The sequence below is a fragment of the Dendrobates tinctorius genome, unplaced genomic scaffold (genome assembly GCF_039654945.1).
Source record: "Dendrobates tinctorius isolate UK_male_01 unplaced genomic scaffold, ASM3965494v1 ptg000041l, whole genome shotgun sequence".
Lineage (NCBI taxonomy): Eukaryota > Metazoa > Chordata > Amphibia > Anura > Dendrobatidae > Dendrobates > Dendrobates tinctorius.
Genome location: NW_027361709.1, coordinates 6590610 through 6612992, shown reverse-complemented (window position 1 = coordinate 6612992; position 22383 = coordinate 6590610). Strand labels below are relative to the sequence as shown.

General features: G+C 44.2%; 1 protein-coding gene across 3 annotated transcripts in view; it reads left to right on the top strand.

The window, feature by feature from the left end:
- COL7A1 (collagen type VII alpha 1 chain) overlaps positions 1–22383 on the top strand; it is a 144762-nt gene that overhangs the window by 58406 nt on the left and 63973 nt on the right. For all 3 annotated transcript variants that reach the window (XR_012232076.1, XM_073575067.1, XM_073575068.1), the window contains exons 23-45: positions 109–234; positions 495–641; positions 1134–1259; positions 1459–1605; positions 1681–1817; positions 2101–2227; positions 3380–3523; positions 3680–3846; positions 5148–5174; positions 7512–7538; positions 7630–7674; positions 7765–7857; positions 8462–8533; positions 8617–8652; positions 8741–8794; positions 9004–9072; positions 9393–9506; positions 11363–11389; positions 12885–12938; positions 13027–13098; positions 13233–13292; positions 13410–13445; positions 13956–14000. Coding sequence is in view for 2 of the 3 variants with exons in the window: in XM_073575067.1 (XP_073431168.1) it covers positions 109–234; positions 495–641; positions 1134–1259; positions 1459–1605; positions 1681–1817; positions 2101–2227; positions 3380–3523; positions 3680–3846; positions 5148–5174; positions 7512–7538; positions 7630–7674; positions 7765–7857; positions 8462–8533; positions 8617–8652; positions 8741–8794; positions 9004–9072; positions 9393–9506; positions 11363–11389; positions 12885–12938; positions 13027–13098; positions 13233–13292; positions 13410–13445; positions 13956–14000 (1952 nt within the window). In the remaining variant the exon portion in view is untranslated. The remainder of the gene's footprint in view (positions 1–108; positions 235–494; positions 642–1133; positions 1260–1458; positions 1606–1680; positions 1818–2100; positions 2228–3379; positions 3524–3679; positions 3847–5147; positions 5175–7511; positions 7539–7629; positions 7675–7764; positions 7858–8461; positions 8534–8616; positions 8653–8740; positions 8795–9003; positions 9073–9392; positions 9507–11362; positions 11390–12884; positions 12939–13026; positions 13099–13232; positions 13293–13409; positions 13446–13955; positions 14001–22383) is intronic.

The following is a 22383-nucleotide window of genomic DNA, read 5'->3' as shown; positions in this document are numbered from 1 at the left end:
ATAGTGGTATTATGTGGGTTATTTCTGGCAGTATATTGTATCATCAGTAGTATTCTAGAAAGTTTTCTAATCCTCTAACATGTGATTTTTTTTTTTCCCATTCTCCAGCATCTCGTCAGGAGGTTGGTGCTGTGACAAGTCTGCGGATATTTGAGAGCCAGAATATTGTAAGGGTGACATGGGTTGGTGTTCAAGGAGCCACGGCCTATAAAATTTCCTGGAGCCCTGAGAGAGGTATAAGGTCTATATTACTTTACTTTTCAGGCGGCCATCATAATACACTCATAATACTGTGCTATAGTAGATGGTAAACCTATAGAGCGTCTATAGACATATATGTGAATGTTACTTACCCAAAACCTAATGGGATGTATCAATGGGAATTCTATTTTCACACATGGTGTCACACTGCCAGACAGCTGTAGCACAGGGAGTTTTTTTTTTTAAATTTGCATTTTATTTCACAGCTCAGTGACCTGATGATGTTTTTGCAGGTGGTCCTGAACAATCTAAAGAGGTGCCGGGTAATGCCAACACATTCGAGCTGGTGAATCTGGAGCCCGGTGTACGATATATTGTCAAAGTCACGGCACTGGTGGGAAATCGTCAGGGTGAACCGGTGTCTACGAGCGTTACAACACGTGAGTAAATCGGGATGTAATGGACTCAAAGTCAGTCTGTCTGATTTATTGGAGTCGTGGTGGTGTTTAACTTCCTTTTTATGAGCTAAAATGCAACATAGGAGGTGTACATACCAAAAACGGGGTCCTCATCAAAACTAAAAATGAGACTATCCTCCTAGTACTGGTTCTTGATGCCAAAAATGCTGCAAGAACTTGTCTTAGTCACCACTTTTGGTAGTAGAGATGGTAGCTGGACTCATTGCCCCTTGCATTGCTTTTTGGGGGGCTGCATAGGGATTTTTTAGTAGTAATTGAATCCACCGTGCAAAAGTTTATTCTGTCCAGAAAAAACAACTTTTTGAGAAGACCACCTCTTCATTTCCATGAAAGCTGTTCCATGCTGGCCACCAATTTGGAGACCACATCCCCAGTGGAAGATGTCTTTTGATGGCCATGTTGGCCGGTGGTCTCAAAGAGGTTTCACGATATGTTTTCCTCATGTTTTTCTAGCGGATATCCCAGTAAATCCTGTGCGAGATCTCAGAGTAATGGATGTAACACGTCAACGGGTGAGACTTACGTGGTCTCCAGTCTCCGGAAGCACCGGGTACCGTATCTACTGGAGACGGGCAGACGGTATGTTCAAGACTAGCCATAACTGCCTCCTGCATAGGGGGTCTTCTATTTAGGAATGCATACTGGTGGCAGAGAAGGAGCAAATGCTGCCCCTTACAGAGAAGGAAGGGTGGCAGCCTATGGTGAAGTCACGTCTTGCCTCGTGTATGGTGCATCGCATCTTCTGTATTGGTTTTAGCTTTTATTTTCCATTTTGAAGGTGGCCCCGAAACGAGCCGCGCGGTCTCTGGAGACGCAAGGTACTACGACATAGACAACCTTCTAGCCGGCGCCCGTTATCAGTTCCGTGTGGTATCACTTGTCGGTAGCCGGGAGAGTGAGCCTGCGTCAGTCTTGGACAACACCGGTCAGTTTATTTATCGGAGCACGAATGAGAGGCCGGAAGGGAAAATATTCTTATTATTTATTATTTTCTCCTCAGCCTGTGGGACGGGAAAGACGGACATTGTGTTCATGGTGCACACGACTCAGGATAATCAGTACAACGAGGAGGCCATTAAGAAATTCCTCTCGCAGGTCGTGTCCTCGGTGGGGCAGCTGGGATCGGACGCTACACAGGTATTAGACGGTACCAGATGCATTAGATTTCCATCCATTTCTGTCAGAGCAGTGGTCAACTGGAAATTTAACATGGCGTCACCATTGTACGTAGCATCTTCTGATGTGGCGCTATGAGAATAATGGAGTCTGGCAGAGACGCAACAGTTTATACCGACATTATTGTCCCCCTGGAGCACATGAGACAGGGTGAAGCAGCAACCTCGGCCTTCATAGTTATCCCTATCCTCATCCATGGGCTCCATTTTATTTTTTCTAACTTTTTATTTTGTCTCTATTTCAGATCGCAATTGGGGCCTACAGCTTCCGGCAGCGGCCATCTGTCCTACTGAACCGATCCAGTGAACTGCGGACGGTGGTGCAGCAAATTCAAAATATCCCATTCTCTGACCCCAGTGGGACCACTATTGGTAATGATTAAACTGATTAACATGTTATTAAGATGTCTGCCTTCATGGGCGGTGCTCTACCAATGGCTGTAAACACATGTAGGCCTCATGTATTACAACAGTCTTGGTTACCCATAGCAACAAATCACAGTGCAGCTTTCAATTTCCCAGAGTAGTTTAAGAAATGAAAGCTGAGCTCTGATTGGTTGCTATGGACAACAATCAGTTTTTCTTTCATCAATGAGACTCCTTGATAGTCTCTAATATGTGGAAGTTCTGAGCTCTGCTGGAGTAAATATATAGCATGGGCAACCTGGCCAAGCAACCATAGACGGCCACCATAGACACATGCCTTTTATTACTATCCTTCCATATAAAAGAAGAAGCATGTTATATTTGACGTCCTGCTACCCACCCTGTAATGGTAACCAATATATAACACCATGACTCCACCAGAAGAATAGTGAGTGCAGCTCTGGGGTATAATACAGGATGTAACTCAGGATCAGTAATGTAATGTATGTACACAGTGACTCCACCAGAAGAATAGTGAGTGCAGCTCTGGGGTATAATACAGGATGTAACTCAGGAGCAGTAATGTAATGTATGTACACAGTGACTGCACCAGCAGAATAGTGAGTGCAGCTCTGGAGTATAATGCAGGATGTAACTCAGGATCAGTAATGTAATGTATGTGCACAGTGACTACACCAGCAGAATAACAAGTGCAGCTCTGGGGTATAATACAGGATGTAACTCAGGATCAGTAATGTAATGTATGTACACAGTGACTGCACCAGCAGAATAGTGAGTGCAGCTCTGGGGTATAATACAGGATGTAACTTAGGATCAGTAATGTAATGTATGTACACAGTGACTGCACCAGCAGAATAGTGAGTGCAGCTCGGGGGTATAATACAGAAGGTAACTCAGGATCAGTAATGTAATGTATGTACACAGTGACTGCACCAGCAGAATAGTGAGTGCAGCTCTGGGGTATAATACAGAAGGTAACTCAGGATCAGTAATGTAATGTATGTACACAGTGGCTGCACCAGAAGAATAGTGAGTGCAGCTCTGGGGTATAATATAGGATGTAACTTGGGAATATAGCCTTTATTGAGTATGTACAGTATTTGAACATAGTCACATTTTTTGTTTGCTGTTCTTCAGGTGGTGCCATTGATTTTGCAAGGAACTATCTATTCACCACGGCCTACGGTAGAAGACAGAATGTTCCCGGTGTTCTGGTAATTCTGGCAGATAGTCCATCATCAGATGATACTCTTCAGGCAGCAAATGCCATCAAAGCTACAGGTATATAAAACAGGGTAATCCTGCCAGCACTCATCAGTCACAGGAGTAAGCACCTAACTGCAGGACAGCACCAGATAGGAGCTTAAAGCTACGTGCCGAGGCTGGTGGAGTTGTAGATGAAGAATATCGTGAAGTCACCTCTTTGCCTTTCTCCAGGTATTCGGGTTTTGGCAGTAGGTACAGATGGGGCCGATCAGGAGCAGTTACGTAGAATAGTCTCAGGTCAGAGCCAGAGGAATTTCTTCTACACGGCGGATGCAGAAAACTTGAACAGCCTCTCAGATTCGCTGTCGGAGGCGATATGTTCTGTCAGCCAAGTTCAGGTAAGTTCTCGGCCAACACATTAATAGGAAGTAATCCAATTGCAACCAACTGTTCCCTGTTATCAGCCTGTATGGGATGGGGACTGCAGTTGAGTGCTGAGATTGTTCAGGCACATGGACATCCACATACAGTGTAAGGACAAAAGTATGTATCCCCCGCCACATTAAACATCTAGGAGATTGTCTCACCTTCCATTCTACATCCATAGATATGGAGTCGTCACTCTGCAGATATAACGGCTCTTGCTGTTCTTGGAAGTATTTATACAAGATTTTGGAAGTGTCTGTAGGAATTTTTGCCCCTTTATTCAGAAAAGCACTTGTGGGGTCAGATCCTGATATTGGGGGAGACCGGGGTCACAATCTTGGAGTTGTTGGATGGGGTTGAGATCCGAGCTTGGTGTGGCCAGGCATGTTCTTGCACCAAATTCTTCCAACCATGTCTGAATGAACTTTGTGCACTGGCCGAGGTTGACCCCCAATATCAAGCCCATAGCATTATCCTCCTCCACCATCTGTACAGTGGGCACAGTGCAGTCAGGGGGTAACGTCCTCCTAGAATCAACAAACCTAGGCTCCTCTATTAGACGCAGATAGAGTAGTGTGATCCATCACTGCACAGAACACGTCTCCTCCAGAGTCCAGTGAAGGCGGCTTTACACCACTCCATCCAAGCTCGGCATTGTGCTTGGTGATGTACGGCTGCGTGCAACTGCTTGACCATGAAGCTCCTGGAGGAGGCACGGCGTTTTTGCTGATACCAGAGGAGGTCTGGACTCTGCAGTTATGAGGTCTGAAGAGCGGTGGTGACTTTTCTGCCCTGTATTCCTCCCCACTCGGCTCCCTTGCTCTGGAACATTACGGGGGTCTCCACTTTGTGGCTGAGTTGCTGCGGTTCCTTCCACTTCTCAGTAATATCACTCACAAGTGATGAGGGGAGATTTGGGAGGAAGAAATGTCAAGGACGGACCTATTACAGGACCGCGCTGGTATCCGTGAGCACTGCATCACCGTCTGGTCTGTCACATGGTAGTAAAGGCAGATGGCATTGTGGGGGGGCCTGAGGTTATACACTAGGGGGACGGATATTATACACTGGGGGCAACAAGGCAGGATATTATACACCAGGGGCAATGGGACTGTATGAGAAACCCATGATAAATGAATAAGACGTGTTGCCAATACCTTTCTCCATGTCGTTTATGTGACTGATATCAGCTGCTGCTCATATAATGCTCCAGCACTAGATAATAACAATAACCTCTGATATTGGGTGACGCCGATTATTATTGTTCTCCTAGGAGCCCTGTACGGTGCAGTGCCCGAGGGTGAGTGTGACAAATGTGATCAGAAATGACCAATTATCCTCATCACAACATGAAACATTATAATTTAATGGACAAAAGACTTGAAATGTGAAAACATGATCTGTCTGGACAAATGAATGCCCTGACTGGGCAGTGGAAGTACCAGTCTATGATTGTGATTGTACCAGTTGGACTATGCACTGACTTCACTCATAGTGCCTGATTGTCAGGATTTGCTCCCCAGGATTATTATGTTTGATGGTACAAAACCATGGAGTGGAAAATCTGTGAACATAAACCATCAAGTAGTGTCAATACCACATAATGACATCGAGAATGTCTCGATAAAAAGTTCACCTAAAGATCATTCAGCGTCACGGTGACACTGTTCAGGAGAGCCCCCATTAACACTTGTAGAATACTCCTATAAACAGTGCCAGCCAGATTTCACCCACACCCCTTACTAAGTCAGGAGAAACCACACTACCAGCTCTAAAATGCCCCAATAACAATACCATAATACTCCAGTAACAGGACAGAACAACCGCCATTTACAGCACAAGAGTACCATATCACCATAATAAACAGTGCTAAGAAACCCCATTAACATTTTCCAGGCCCCCCCCTAAATACTGCCGATGGACCATAAACAGTGCCCAATGACCAGTGTAACAATGTCAAAGCCCCCCTAAACAGTGCAAACTTTCACCACTATCAACCCAAAATAATATTGGCAAAATACAGCACTAAAGTGCTGCATGAAGAGCACCAGAGTGCCCATCAATAGAGTGCCCACATTGGTAGCTCCAGAGTGCCCATATTTCCATCAACAGAGTTCCCACATTGGTAGCACCAGAATGCCCATAGTTACATCAATAGAGTGCCCACATTGGTAGCACCAGAGTGCCCATAGTTCCATCAATAGAGTGCCCACATTGGTAGCACCAGAATGCCCATAGTTCCATCAATAGAGTGCCCACATTGGTAGCACCAGAGTGCCCATAGTTCCATCAATAGAGTGCCCACATTGGTAGCACCAGAGGGACCATATTTCCATCAATAGAGTGCCCACATTGGTAGCACCAGAGTGCCCATAATTCCATCAATAGAGTGCCCACATTGGTAGCACCAGAGTGCCCATAATTCCATCAGTAGAGTGCCCACATTGGTAGCACCAGAGTGCCCATAATTCCATCAATAGAGTGCCCACATTGGTAGCACCAGAGTGCCCATATTTCCATCAATAGAGTGCCCACATTGGTAGCACCAGAATGCCCATAGTTCCATCAATAGAGTGCCCACATTGGTAGCATCAGAATGCCCATAGTTCCATCAATAAAGTGCCCACATTGGTAGCATCAGAATACCCATAGTTCCATCAATAGAGTGCTCACATTGGTAGCACCAGAGTGCCCATAGTTCCATCAATAGAGTGCCCACATTGGTAGCACCAGAGTGCCCAGAATTCCATCAATAGAGTGCCCACATTGGTAGCACCAGAGGGCCCATATTTCCATCAGAGTACCCACATTGGGAGCACCAGAGTGCCCATAATTACATCAATAGAGTACCCACATTGGTAGCACCAGAGGGCCCATATGCCACCAGAGTACCCACATTAGTAGCACCAGAGGGCCCATATTTCCATCAATAGAGTGCCCACATTGGTAGCACCAGAGGGCCCATAATTCCATCAATAGAGTGCCCACATTGGTAGCACCAGAGTGCCCATAATTCCATCAATAGAGTGCCCACATTGGTAGCACCAGAGGGCCCATATTTCCATCAATAGAGTGCCCACATTGGTAGCACCAGAGGGCCCATAATTCCATCAATAGAGTGCCCACATTGGTAGCACCAGAGTGCCCATAATTCCATCAATAGAGAGCCCACATTGGTAGCACCAGAGTGCCCATAATTCCATCAATAGAGTGCCCACATTGGTAGCACCAGAGGGCCCATATTTCCATCAATAGAGTGCCCACATTGGTAGCACCAGAATGCCCATAGTTCCATCAATAGAGTGCCCACATTGGTAGCACCAGAGTGCCCATAGTTCCCTCAATAGAGTGCCCACATTGGTAGCACCAGAGTGCCCATAGTTCCCTCAATAGAGTGCCCACATTGGTAGCACCAGAGTGCCCATAGTTCCCTCAATAGAGTGCCCACATTGGTAGCACCAGAGTGCCCATATTACTAGCATCAGTGGCCACATTCACAGAACCACATTAACATTACAAGTGTGCCCGTACTTACTATACCAGTGTACCCATTGTCAAGCAGGTTTTTTACCACTAGCTCATACATTCAATATCTACTCTACTTGCTGAATAATTCTTAATTTTGATTTCATTTAAGGGTGAGAAAGGTCAGAAAGGAGAAATAGTAAGTATCCTACTTGTAACTATCATGGTCTTAAGGATTTCACTGGCAGGATACTTTAAAAAAACAAACAAAAAACACATTCTACTTTCAGGGGAGCAGTGGTCGTCCAGGGACATCAGGACCACCCGGAGACTCTGTGAGTATTATCATCAGGAAGATGCCTTATAAAGTACTGTATGTGCAAAAGAAATGAAGGCGAGAATTTTAAAGAAATTTAATTTCCCAGGGTCGACCAGGTTCTCCTGGTTCACCAGGTCCAGTTGGGCCCCGTGGTCCTCCTGGAGAGGGTACAGCCACGAGAGGACTAAAGGGAGAAGCTGTAAGTAACTGAAATATTAAGCAAATTGATCAACTGACCAAATTAAAATTTGTCACACCCCTATATATTTTAAGCCTCACCCTAACGACTAAGCCACACCCTGTCACATTAAGCCACATCCACTTTATTATCCAGGAATTTTGGTTACAACTCTGAGAATAGTGGCAGAAGGTCAGAGCATAAGATTGGAATATTCCTATTGGTTTTTTTTTAGTTCTTTGTCAAGCCCCGCCCCCGAGGAGCCTACACTTGCAAAATACAATGTTCCACTTTTTCCTGGAGTATTTCTCACAAATTTTTAAGCCATAAATGATAGTAGTTGATGATAATTGTAGTTATGGTATGGCTGACTCCTATTTGTAAATTACAGGAGCCCTTGTAATCACCAAACCATATTTATCAGTATTGCAACATTCTCTGCCTCATCCTCTGAATTGAAATGCCAAGATATCACCCTGTTAGGCATTACATCAGTTTTTGGAGTGGAAATATTGACATTCCTCTACTATAGTCTAAACTTGCCATACAGATTCCTCCCAATTAAAGTGGCGCATTCTCGTATCGTATTGTGACACATATATACATATATTACTTGTTCTTTTAGGGAGAGCCGGGAGTTGATGGTCTCCCAGGAAGTCCTGGTCGCCCTGGCAGTCCTGGCATTCCCGGCACGCTCGTGAGTCACCCTATATAATACAGTACTGTCAGTATATTGGTGTATATATTGTATATGTGCGATTCATGTTCTTTGTATTTCAGGGGAGTAAAGGATCCCAAGGAGAAAGGGGGGAACCTGTAAGTATTCACGCCGCATATAAAGATGGCATAACTTCATATTGGTACACTCAATATTCATATCACTCACTATATTCTGGTCTCTTAGGGAGAACGCGGATTCCTAGGTCCAGTTGGTCCAAAAGGAGAGAGAGGACTACCGGTAAGTGTAAGGGCAAGATGGAAACCTCATTATCCTTAGTCTCCAGGATGGAGCCATTTTTCCCCGGTCTGAACCTGACAGTTGCCTCCATTGAAATGAATAGAGTTTGTGTTGCTAACATCTTATGGGCCATTACGTGGTTGTTCTTATTTCCGTGTATGGTATGATGCAGTTTTTCTACCATGAGGTCACATTTCTTCTCTGCGTAGGGTGAACCCGGGGAGGTGATAAATGGCGGAGGAGGGATACCAGGCCGAAAAGGTGAACCGGGAAATCCAGTAAGTGCAATATATAAAATCTCTCTTTTATTGACATCATCCTTCTTGCTGCCATCTCTCAGGTAGCAGAAGTTTAATGTAAATACATTAAAGTTCGATAATGAAAAGTTCTGCAACTTTCTGCTCCATTGCTAACCTTTTGCAGGATCTCAGACTCCTATCAGAGACGACAAACCTCTCAGATCAAAATGCTGTGATAACAGACACAGACCAAGAGTGCTGCTGTCTCCAGAGATTTTCATAGTAGTCTCTGTGCATCACTAGAGCTAACAAACATAATGTGCACTGACCCATTATGAGTGTTTATCTATTTCTATTAGGGAATTCCTGGTCAGCCTGGAACCCCGGGTCAGAGAGGAATACCAGGAACTCCAGGACAACCTGGGCCAGAAGGACCAAATGGAGCGGCAGGTGTTCCAGGGCAATCAGTGAAGGTGATTTTCTATATCTTGCAGATAATTGAGCTACTACAATATTTCCATTTGTGTTTAAGAAAAAAAAACTACTATAATACTGCCCCTATGTACAAGAATATAACTACTATAATACTGCCCCTATGTACAAGAATATAACTACTATAATTCTGCCCCTATGTACAAGAATATAACTACTATAATACTGCCCCTATGTACAAGACTATAACTACTATAATACTGACCCTATGTACAAGAATATAACTACTATAATACTGCCCCCTATGTACAAGAATATAACTACTATAATACTGCCCCCTATGTACAAGAATAAAACTACTATAATACTGCTTCTATGTACAAGAATAAAACTACTATAATACTGCTCCTATGTACTAGAATATAACTACTATAATACTGCCCCCTATGTACAAGAATATAACTGCTATAATACTGCCCCTGTGTACAAAAATATAACTACTATAATACTGCCCCCTATGTACAAGAATATAACTACTATAATACTGCCCCTGTGTACAAAAATATAACTACTATAATACTGCCCCCTATGTACAAGAATATAACTACTATCATACTGCCCCCTATGTACAAGAATATAACTGCTATAATACTGCCCCTGTGTACAAAAATATAACTACTATAATACTGCCCCCTATGTACAAGAATATAACAACTATAATACTGCCCCCTATGTACAAGAATATAACTACTATAGTACTGCCCCTATGTACAAGAATATAACTACTATAATACTGCCCCTATGTACAAGAATATAACTGCTATAATACTGCCCCCTATGTACAAGAATATAACTACTATAATACTGCTCCTATGTACAAGAATATAACTACTATAATACTGCCCCTATGTACAAGAATATAACTACTATAATACTGCCCCCTATGTTCAAGAATATAACTACTATAATACTTCCCCCTATGTACAAGAATATAACCAATATAATACTGCTCCTATGTACAAGAATATAACCGCTATAATACTGCCCCTATGTACAAGAATATAACTACTATAATACTGCTCCTATGTACAAGAATATACTAACTACTATAATACTGCCCCTATGTACCAGAATATAACTACTATAATACTGCTCCTATGTACAAGAATATAACTACTATAATACTTCCCCCTATGTACAAGAATATAACTACTATAATACTGCCCCTATGTACAAGAATATAACCGCTATAATACTGCCCCTATGTACAAGAATATAACTACTATAATACTACCCCTATGTACAAGAATATAACTACTATAATACTGCCCCTATGTACAAGAATATAACTACTATAATACTGCTCCTATGTACAAGAATATAACTACTATAATACTGCCCCTATGTACAAGAATATAACTACTATAATACTGCCCCCTATGTACAAGAATATAACTACTATAATACTTCCCCCTATGTACAAGAATATAACTACTATAATACTGCCCCTATATACAAGAATATAACTACTATAATACTGCCCCTATGTACAAGAATATAACTACTATAATACTGCCCCTATGTACAAGAATATAACTACTATAATACTGCCCCTATGTACAAGAATATAACTACTATAATACTGCCCCTATGTACAAGAATATAGCTACTATAATACTGCCCCTATGTACAAGAATATAACTACTATAATACTGCTCCTATGTACAAGAATATAACTACTATAATACTGCCCCTATGTACAGGAATATAACTACTATAATACTGTTCTTAGAAGATTCATTTGATGATTTTAGTTTCTTAAAAACAAAACAAAAAAAAACATTGTAATTGACTTAATCTAAAAGTTAATTAATTTGATACACTTATTTCTTTTCAGGGAGAAAAAGGAGAACGAGGTGAGAGAGTAAGTGCACTTCATATTGATTATCTCAGTATAAGACTAGCATGCGGTGGATTTTTGTTACCGTGCACCTCTACAACCAGACCACCACAGAGATGATTACAATTAGGGGATCTGTTCATCTACACCTATAATGGAGAAATGTCTGTCCAGTTATGGTGACAATTGAAATATGTAAGAAGATGTTAGTTTTGGGAAAGCCGATAATGCATCATGGCTAAGAAGGTGGTGACAGCTGCAATGAGCACATATCTGATTTATGGCAGAGGTTGTCACTGATCCTGCAGCATAGTGATAATGCTAATACTCGCATGACTGCATTATTATATTATATACTAGCTGAAGAGCCCGGCGTTGGCCGGGCATAGTAACTAACTACCGACCCGCTCTCTCCCTCCTCAGTCCCGCTCTCCACCCGCCGTCCCGCATTCTCCCTCAGCAGCCCTGCTCTCTCCCTCCGCAGCCACTGTCTCCACTGGCCATCCCGCTCTCTCCCTCAGCAGGCCCGCTGTCTCCCTCCACAGCCCAGATCTCCATCTACCGTCACACTCTTTCTTTCCGCAGCCCCACTCTCCAATCGCCGTCTCGCATGTTCCCTCCACAGCCCCGCTATCTCCCTCAGCAGCCCCTTTCTCCATTGACTGTCCCACTCTCTCCCTCCGCAGCACCACTCTCCGCTGGCCATCCTGCTCTCTCCCTTCGCAGCCCGTCTCCGCTGGCCGTCCTGCTCTCTCCCTTCGCAGCCCGTCTCCGCTGGCCGTCCTGCTCTCTCCCTTCGCAGCCCGTCTCCACTGGCCATTATGCTCTCTCCCTCAGCAGACCAGCTCTCTACCCGCGTCCCACTCTCTCCCTTAACAGCCCCGCTCTCCACCCACAATCACGCTCTCTCCTTCCGCAGCCCTGCTCTCCACCTGCCGTCCTGCTCCCTCCCTCTGCAGCCCCGCTCTCTAGGCGCCATCTGGTTTTATCCCATCTTATCTCCATCTGTGTCCTGCTCTCCCTCCGCAGCCCCGCTCTCTCCCTCCGCAGCCCCGCTCTCTCCCTCCGCAGCCCCGCTCTCCATCCGTGTCCCACTCTCTCACTCGCAGCTCCACTCTCCACCCGCGTCCCGCACTTTCCCTCTGCAACCCTGCTCTCCATCCGCCAGTGGGTGGGGCTATGAGGAGTGGGCTTGATACATACATACATACATACATACATACACACACACACACACACACACACACACACACACATACACACACTCAGCAGTATATATATAGATAGATAGATAGATAGATAGGGTTATCTATCTATATATCTATCTATTAGACAGCAATGTTGCACAGATCAAGGTAAGGACATCTAGCAATGAGCTTTGTATCTACACATACATTCTTCGTTGATGGGGGCTCACCCCAAGGGACCCTCAAGCCATGGAATATTAATAAAATATAAAATTAAAAATATCTGGACACTGCCCATGTATGAAATCACAAATCATTTCTCTGTCTTGTAGGGTCTTCCAGGATTAATTAATGGCGTCGCTGGCAAGGGGGAGCCAGGAAGTCCAGTAAGTGGAGTAATTAGATAAGAAGTTTCATTATTTCCCTATAATACGATAAATCATTCAAACAAAATGTCTCCGTCTTCCTTTTAAGGGTCCACCTGGTCAAAATGGATCGCCCGGCCTTCGGGGGCTACCAGGACTGCAAGGACCTAAAGGTGACAAGGTGGGAAAATATATCAGGGCCAGGTCACCTGTTTACCCCCAGATTCTTTTGCTACCCTTAAAGCTACGGCCCAGGGATGCGGACAACATTATTATTTTGACTGTTTGACCAATTGTGAACCATTATTATTGCAGGGAGAAACGGGTGAAGGCTTCCCGGGTGCAGCAGGACGGACCGGAGATCCAGGTGATCGTGTGAGTTCCAATAACCCATTGATTAATGAACCTTCATAGGATGACAGTGACAATATGTGACTGTAGGGAGAGTGGTACTATATGACTAATGTATTGTAATTCATTTATATTGTGTAGGGACCCAGAGGACCTCCGGGAGAACAAGGAATAAAGGTAAGTGACAGGAAAAATGGGGGTCGTCCATAGTACACAGAAGGTTGCAGTTGTCAGAAGAGGAGGCAAAAGATTTGGACAATTACTTTAAATATCCCCTCTTCTATTTATGCTTTTTCCTTCTATAGCTCATTCTTCTGCTTCATCTTCTTTTTTCCTTTGTCCTTTTCTCCTTCTACTTTTCCTCCTCATCATTTTCTTTTATCTACAGTATCTTGTATACTTCCTATGCGCCTTATGCTTGTCCTATAACACTTTGTCATTTCCTTCTTTTCCTCCATATAGTTTCCCGTTCACTTCATCTCCTCCCTAATTTTCTTTACTTTATCCTAAACCTTCTTTTCCTCTTTCATATCCTTCACCTCTTCTGCCTCCTCCTCCTCTTTCATCATTCCCTTATTCTTCATTTATCGTCTACATATCCTTCTTCTTTTAATTTCTGGCTTGATTTCAGAGTCCTAGACATTAATACTACAATAATGTATTATGTCTCCTCCTGTCCTCTAACAGGGTGACCGTGGACAACCAGGTCTGGATGGAGAACCTGGGGTGAAGGTGAAAAATTACAGCTCTTGCTTCATAATAAACATATCTTCTATTAAACATGTCCATATTCTATGTACAAGAATGAGAAAAAACAAAAATATTGTCTTCTTTATACAATAATATAACTACTATAATACTGCCACTATGTACAAGAATATAACTACTATAATACTGACCCCTATGTACAAGGTAATAACTACTATAATACTGCCCCCTATGTACAAGAATATAACTACTATAATACTGCCCCTATGTACAAGAATATAACTACTATAATACTGCCCCTATGTACAAGAATATAACTACTATAATACTGCCTCTATGTACAAGAATATAACTACTATAATACTGCCCCCTATGTACAAGAATATAACTACTATAATACTGCCCTATGTACAAGAATATAATTACTATAATACTGCTCCTATGTACAAGATAATAACTACTATAATACTGCCCCTATGTACAAGAATATAACTACTTTAATACTGCCCCCTATGTACAAGAATATAACTACTATAATACTACCCCTATGTACAAGAATATAACTACTATAATACTGCCCCTATATGCAAGAATATAACTACTATAATACTGCCCCTATGTACAAGAATATAACTACTATAATACTGCTCCTATGTACAAGAATATAACTACTATAATACTGACCCCTATGTACAAGAATATAACTAATATAATACTGTCCCATGTACAAGAATATAATTACTATAATACTGCTCCTATGTACAAGATAATAACTACTATAATACTGCCCCTATCTACAAGAATATAACTACTATAATACTGCCCCCTATGTACAAGAATATAACTACTATAATACTACCCCTATGTACAAGAATATAACTACTATGATACTTCCTCCTATGTGCAAGAATATAACTACTATAATACTGCTCCTATGTACAAGAATATAACTACTATAATATTTCCTCCTATGTACAAGAATATAACTACTATAATACTACCCCTATATACAAGAATATAACTACTATAATACTGCCCCTATGTACAAGAATATAACTACTATGATACTTCCTCCTATGTACAAGAATATAACTACTATAATACTGCTCCTATGTAAAAGAATATAACTACTATAATACTGCCTCTATGTACAAGAATATAACTACTATAATACTGCCCCCATATACAAGAATATAACTGCTATAATACTGCCCCCTATGTACAAGGATATAACTACTATAATACTGCTCCTATGTACAAGAATATAACTACTATAATACTGCTCCTATGTAAAAGAATATAACTACTATAATACTATAATACTTCCTCCTATGTACAAGAATATAACTTCTATAATGTTTCCTCCTGTGTACAAGAATATAACTACTATAATATTGCCCCTATGTACAAGAATATAACTGCTATAATACTGCCCCCTATATACAAGAATATAACTACTATAATACTGCCCCTATGTACAAGAATATAACTACTATAATACTATAATACTTCCTCCTATGTACAAGAATATAACTACTATAATGTTTCCTCCTGTGTACAAGAATATAACTACTATAATATTGCCCCTATGTACAAGAATATAACTACTATAATACTGCTCCTATGTACAAGAATATAACTACTATAATGCTTCCTCCTATGTACAAGAATATAACTACTATAATACTGCCCCCTATGTACAAGAATATAACCACTATAATACTGCTCCTATGTACAAGAATATAACTACTATAATGCTTCCTCCTATGTACAAGAATATAACTACTATAATACTGCCCCTATGTACAAGAATATTACTACTATAATACTGCTCCTATGTACAAGAATATAACTACTATAATACTGCCCCCTATGTACAAGAATATAACCACTATAATACTGCTCCTATGTACAAGAATATAACTGCTATAATACTGCCCTATGTATAAGAATATAACTACTATAATACTATAATACTTCCTCCTATGTACAAGAATATAACTACTATAATACTGCTCCTATGTACAAGAATATAACTACTATAATACTGCCCCCTATGTACAAGAATATAACCACTATAATACTGCTCCTATGTACAAGAATATAGCTACTATAATGCTTCCTCCTATGTACAAGAATATAACTACTATAATACTGCCCCTATGTACAAGAATATAACTACTATAATACTGCTCCTATGTACAAGAATATAACTACTATGATACTTCCTCCTATGTACAAGAATATAACCACTATAATACTGCTCCTATGTACAAGAATATAACTGCTATAATACTGCCCTATGTATAAGAATATAACTACTATAATACTATAATACTTCCTCCTATGTACAAGAATATAACTACTATAATACTTCCTCCTATGTACAAGAATATAACTACTATAATACTGCCCCTATATACAAGCATATAACTACTATAATACTGCCCCCATGTGCAAGAATATAACTACTATAATACTGGAAAGACTAGAAGCAATGGGATGAAACTGAATGGGAGGAGACACAGATTAGATATTAGAAAAAACTTTTTGACAGAGTGATCAATGAATGGAACAGGCTGCCAGGAGAAGTGGTGAGTTCTCCTTCAATGGAAGTCTTCAAACAGAGGCTGGACAGACATCTGACTGGGATGATTTAGCGAATCCTGCTTTGAGCAGGGGGTTGGACCAGATGGCCCCGGAGGTCCCTTCCAACTCTACGATTCTATGATTCTAACTACTATAATACTGCTCCTATGTGCAAGAATATAACTACTATATGTCACGCTCGCGCCTTGGCCCCACTTTGCCACAAACCAGACTACCCTGGATGGGGCATGACTACGACAGCTACCTAGGTCTTCACTGGAGCCTCTTATGGTGAGGTCAGGCTTGTGCAGCAGGTAGCTGCCGGGTGCCACTCCAGGGTGGTGTCTGGCTGTGGCTGCTGATCCCACTCAGGGACAAGTCACTTGGACAGGTGTGACTGACAGGCAGGCTGAGACACAGGGCAAGCACGTACAGCTGAGACACAGGGCCGGCAGGCATGACTTGAGACAGAGGGCAAGCAGGCGCGGCTTGGAGACACAGGGCAAGCAGGCACGGCTTATGAGGGAAGAGGTAGACACCTGTTCACACAGCGGGTAACAGTACTGATACAAGCAGGAAGGAGTGGAATATGAAGGAACAGGTTTGGACCTGTTCACACAGGAGGTGCAGGTATGTATACAGGCAGGAAGGAGTTAAATAGGCGGAGCCGCAGGAGTGCGGAGTAAGCTGAACCACGAGGTCTGCGGAGAGAAGCTGCAGCAAGAGGTTCTGCAGCGGCAGCAGGAGCGGAGCAAAGCTGAACCACAAGGTCTGTGGAGAGAAGCTGCAGCAAGAGGTTCTGCAGCAGCAGAGCAAAGCTGAACCACAAGGTCTGTGGAGAGAAGCTGCAGCAAGAGGTTCTGCAGCAGCAGAGCAAAGCTGAACCACAAGGTCTGTGGAGAGAAGCTGCAGCAAGAGGTTCTGCAGCAGCAGGAGGGGAGCAGGCAGAGCTGCAAGGGTGCAGCGGCACAGACAGGGAGGACACAAGGAAAGACACAGCAGGGAAGGAAGCCAAAGACAAGGAGGCAGGGGTAGGACAGAGTTCAGACAAGGTACAGGGACAAAGACTCAAGGACCAGGATATTCTGCCTCCTGGCAGGCGGAATAACAAGTAAACACAAAGCTAGGACCAAGACACAGAGACCAGGATATGCAGCCTCCTGGAGGGCAGACAAATAACACAAAGCAAGGCTAAGAGAATTCCTACAGAGAAGGAGATACACAGAACAGGGCCTGGCTTCCTCAGCAGCAAGATACTAACTTAGTATAGACATTGCACAGGCAAGGGTTAGTGGGTGTGGCGGAACTAAATAGTCAAGGGCTCTAGGTGATTGGTCAGGGACAGATTAGACAGATGCCCCCTGACTGCATTAGAACCAGAGAGTTCCGGCACCGCCCCCCTATACACACACAGCCAGGAACCATGCAGGAGAGCAGAGGCACAGAGCATAGGACTGGCAGCAAACAGAATTCACAGCATGACCCGGAGCAGTGAGTAAGTTGGTGTGCAGGGGAAGGGAGGCCATGCAGTGATGCCAGCAGGGTTGTTACAGTACCCCCCCTTTACGGCCCTCTTCCTAAAGCCTGCCAGAATGACCTGAAAAAGTATGGGACCACACACAGTCCAGGTTGACACGATTCTCTTCAGGTAGGGAGGAGTATGTGTGCCATCAGGAATCCCAGAGTGCCAAGTCTCTTGGTGTCTGACGGAGTCAGCTTCCAACACAGAGGGTACAAAGACTTCTTCCTCCTGATTGGCAGACAGTAGGGACCTGGAAGCTTCAGACTTGACCCCTACATCAACTGGCCAGTAGGAAACTGAAGACGCCTTCACTGAGTCCAATTTCAGCCTGTTATCAGAAGAAAATTTGACCTCCTCCAGGAGGGTGAGAAACGGAGATACGTAGGCCACTGTTCCAACCTCTTTATCCTGCCACATGGAAGCTGGAGGCATACATACAGGGAGCCATTTCAGCCTGTTACCCTGAAAAAAAACTGGACCACATCTTTCTGGTTAGAAGATGAATGAAGCTCTGTCTTGGGACCTTCACCCCTAGGCCACAGGGGAGCTGAAAGCAACACTCTGGATCCATCCTCAGCCCTTTATCCTGGGGAAGACAATTAAGAGGCAGGGATGCTCCAGGGAGCAGAACACTGGAATAGTTGCTGGAGACGTGTGACGAGGAGGCCACCGCTTCCCCCTCTTCGGAGGCGTCATCACCCCTAGACTCGACGACTAGCAGACCAGGCAAAGATGATATAACTGACTGAGTCTGATGGCAAGGGAACCAGACAGCCTTTGTCACTTGGTTGTTTCAAGCGAGGCACCTTGCTGGGTCTCCAGACATAAATGGGTACTAGAATCTCTGGTTCAGAATGACCCATGGGCATACCAGTCAGCAAGTTGAAGATGAACTTCTTGTATAGAGCTCCAACCTGGAGCTGTCCTTGCAGGACAAGACTGTTCTCCAATAGGGCTCGGCCACCTCGAGACAACGCCCACGCCGGCTTCGGGAGCTGTACAACAGAGACTGCACACAGACTCCATATGGCTGGCGGTTTATACACACCAAAGCTCCCAGACGGCAGAGAAACAGTTCCAGCTTTTAATGGAGAGGTAGTGCACATCCCAAGAGCCGCCTCTCCTACAGGCCCAGGATTTTGGAGAATTGGCTTCGCAGGGCAGAGACCGTCAGGATGTTCCTTCTCAGGACTGAACTCTGGCGACAACCTTGCCAACCCCTTTTTCTTAGACCTCTTGGATCTTGCACGGGGGGCTGCTTTGGCAGGCTGTGGAACAGGTGGGTCATGGACGGTATCAGAGGGAAGAGACGATTCACCCACAGGTTTCTCTTGTCTGGTCTGTCTCTGGAAGCTTGGAAGGGAAGACTTTTCAGGAGATTTTGTGCTTGGTTTGTCGAAGGTTTTGCAGAAGGCCACCAGGAAATCCGGTAAACTCGAGGTGATGGGATCCCCCGCTTCCCAGAGGGGGTTAAGCCACTGCAAGGCATCTCCAGTTAGGTAGGACATTAGTAATCCTACCTTTACCAGATCGCTGGCGAAGTAGGGAGCATGCCATTGAAAATAGAAAATAGCGTAAGCAGTGCTCCATAAAGGCACGACACTGCTTAGGATCCCCGTCATATCTTGGCGGGTCCGAGGGGTGGTTCAACTTTAGGTATGCCAGCCTCTAGTTGAGCAAACATTCTATTGGAGACCACAATGGTGGGTGGAGCAGTGAAGGATTCGGCTTCCGACTGGGTAAATTTATTTGGTTGCCCATACTGGCAAAAAAGTTTATCTTGCTCAGAGAGCGAAAGGACATGGGACTCAGCGGGGACCATGGCCTGTGCAAGCTGTCACGCTCACGCCTTGGCTGAATGGCGCGAGACGGGGGGTTGTGGCCCCACTGTGCCACAAACCAGACTACCCTGGAAGGGGCGTGACTACGACAGCTACCTTGGTCTTCGCTGGAGCCTCTGATGGTGAGGTCAGGCTTGTGCGGCAGGTAGCTGCCGGGTGCCACTCCAGGGTGGTGACTGGCTGTGGCTGCTGATCCCACTCGGGGACAAGTCACTTGGACAGGTGTGACTGACAGGCAGGCTGAGAAACAGGGCAAGCAGATACGGCTGAGACACAGGGCAAACAGGCACGGCTTGAGACACTGGCAGGCAGGCACGGCTTGGAGACACAGGGCAGGCTGGTACAGACGAGACACAGGGCAAGCAGGCACGGCTTGGAGACACAGGACAAGCAGGCACGGCTTGGAGACACAGGGCAAGCAGGCACGGCTTGGAGACACAGGGCAAGCAGGCACGGCTTGGAGACACAGGGCAAGTAGGCACGGCTTATGAGGGAAGAGGTAGAGACCTGTTCACACAGCGGGTACCAGTACTGATACAGGCAGGAAGGAGAGGAATATGAAGGAACAGCTTTGGACCTTTTCACACAGGAGGTGCAGGTATGGATACAGGCAGGAAGGAGTGGAATATGAAGGAACAGGTTTGGATCTGTTCACACAGGAGGTGCAGGTATGGATACAGGCAGGAAGGAGTGGAATATGAAGGAACAGGTTTGGACCTGTTCACACAGGAGGTGCAGGTATGGATACAGGCAGGAAGGAGTGGAATATGAAGGAACAGGTTTGCATCTGTTCACCCAGGAGGTGCAGGTATGGATACAGGCAGGAAGGAGTGAAATAGGCGGAGCCGCAGGAGTGTTGAGTAAGCTGAACCACAAGGTCTACGGAGAGAAGCTGCAGCAAGAGGTTCTGCAGCGGCAGCAGGAGCGGAGCAAAGCTGAACCACAAGGTCAGTGGAGAGAAGCTGCAGCAAGAGGTTATGCAGCAGCAGAGCAAAGCTGAACCACAAGATCTATGGAGAGAAGCTGCAGCAAGAGGTTCTGCAGCGGCAGCAGGAGCGGAGCAAAGCTGAATCACATGGTCTGTGGAGAGAAGCTGCAGCAAGAGGTTCTGCAGCAGCAGAGCAAAGCTGAACCACAAGGTCTGTGGAGAGAAGCTGCAGCAAGATGTTCTGCAGCAGCAGGAGGGGAGCAGGCAGAGCTGCAAGGGTGCAGAGGCTCAGACAGAGCTGCAAAGGTGCAGAGGCTCAGACAGAGCTGCAAGGGTGCAGAGGCTCAGACAAAGCTGCAAGGGTGCAGAGGCTCAGACAAGGAGGACACAAGGAAAGACACGGCAGGGAAGGAAGCCAAAGACAAGGAGGCAGGGATAGGACAGAGTTCAGACAAGGACAAAGACTCAAGGACCAGGATGTTCTGCCTCCTGGCAGGCGGAAGGACAAGTAAACACAAAGCTAGGACCAAGACACAGAGACCAGGATATGCAGCCTCCTGGAGGGCAGACAAATAACACAAAGCAAGGCTAAGATAATTCCTACAGAGAAGGAGATACACAGAACAGGGCCTGGCTTCCTCAGCAGCAAGATGCTAACTGAGTATAGACATTGCACAGGCAAGGGTTAGTGGGTGTGGCAGAACTAAATAGTCAAGGGCTCTAGGTGATTGGTCAGGGACAGATTTGACAGATGCCCCCTGACTGCATAAGAACCAGAGAGTTCATGCGCCGCCCCCCCTATACACACACAGCCAGGAACCATGCAGGAGAGCAGAGACACAGAGCATAGAAGTGGCAGCAAACAGAATTCACAGCATGACCCGAAGCAGTGAGTAAGTTGGTGTGCGGGGGAAGGGATGCCATGCAGTGATGCCAGCAGGGTTGTTACACTATAATACTGCCCCTATGTACAAGAATATAACTACTATAATACTGCCCCTATGTACAAGAATATAACTACTATAATACTGCCCCCTATGTGCAAGAATATAACTACTATAATACTGCTCCTATGTACAAGAATATAACTACTATAATACTGCCCCTATGTACAAGAATAGAACTACTATAATACTGCTCCTATCTACAAGAATATAACTATATAACTACTATAATACTGCTCCTATGTACAAGAATATAACTACTATAATACTGCCCCTATGTACAAGAATATAACTACTATAATACTGCCCCCTATGTACAGGAATATAACTACTATAATACTGCCCCCTATGTACAGGAATATAACTACTATAATACTGCCCCCTATGTGCAGGAATATAACTACTATAATACTGCCCCTATGTACAAGAATAGAACTACTATAATACTGCCCCTTTGTACAAGAATATAACTACTATAATACTGCCCCTATGTACAAGAATATAACTACTATAATACTGCCCCTATGTACAAGAATATAACTACTATAATACTGCCCCTTTGTACAAGAATATAACTACTATA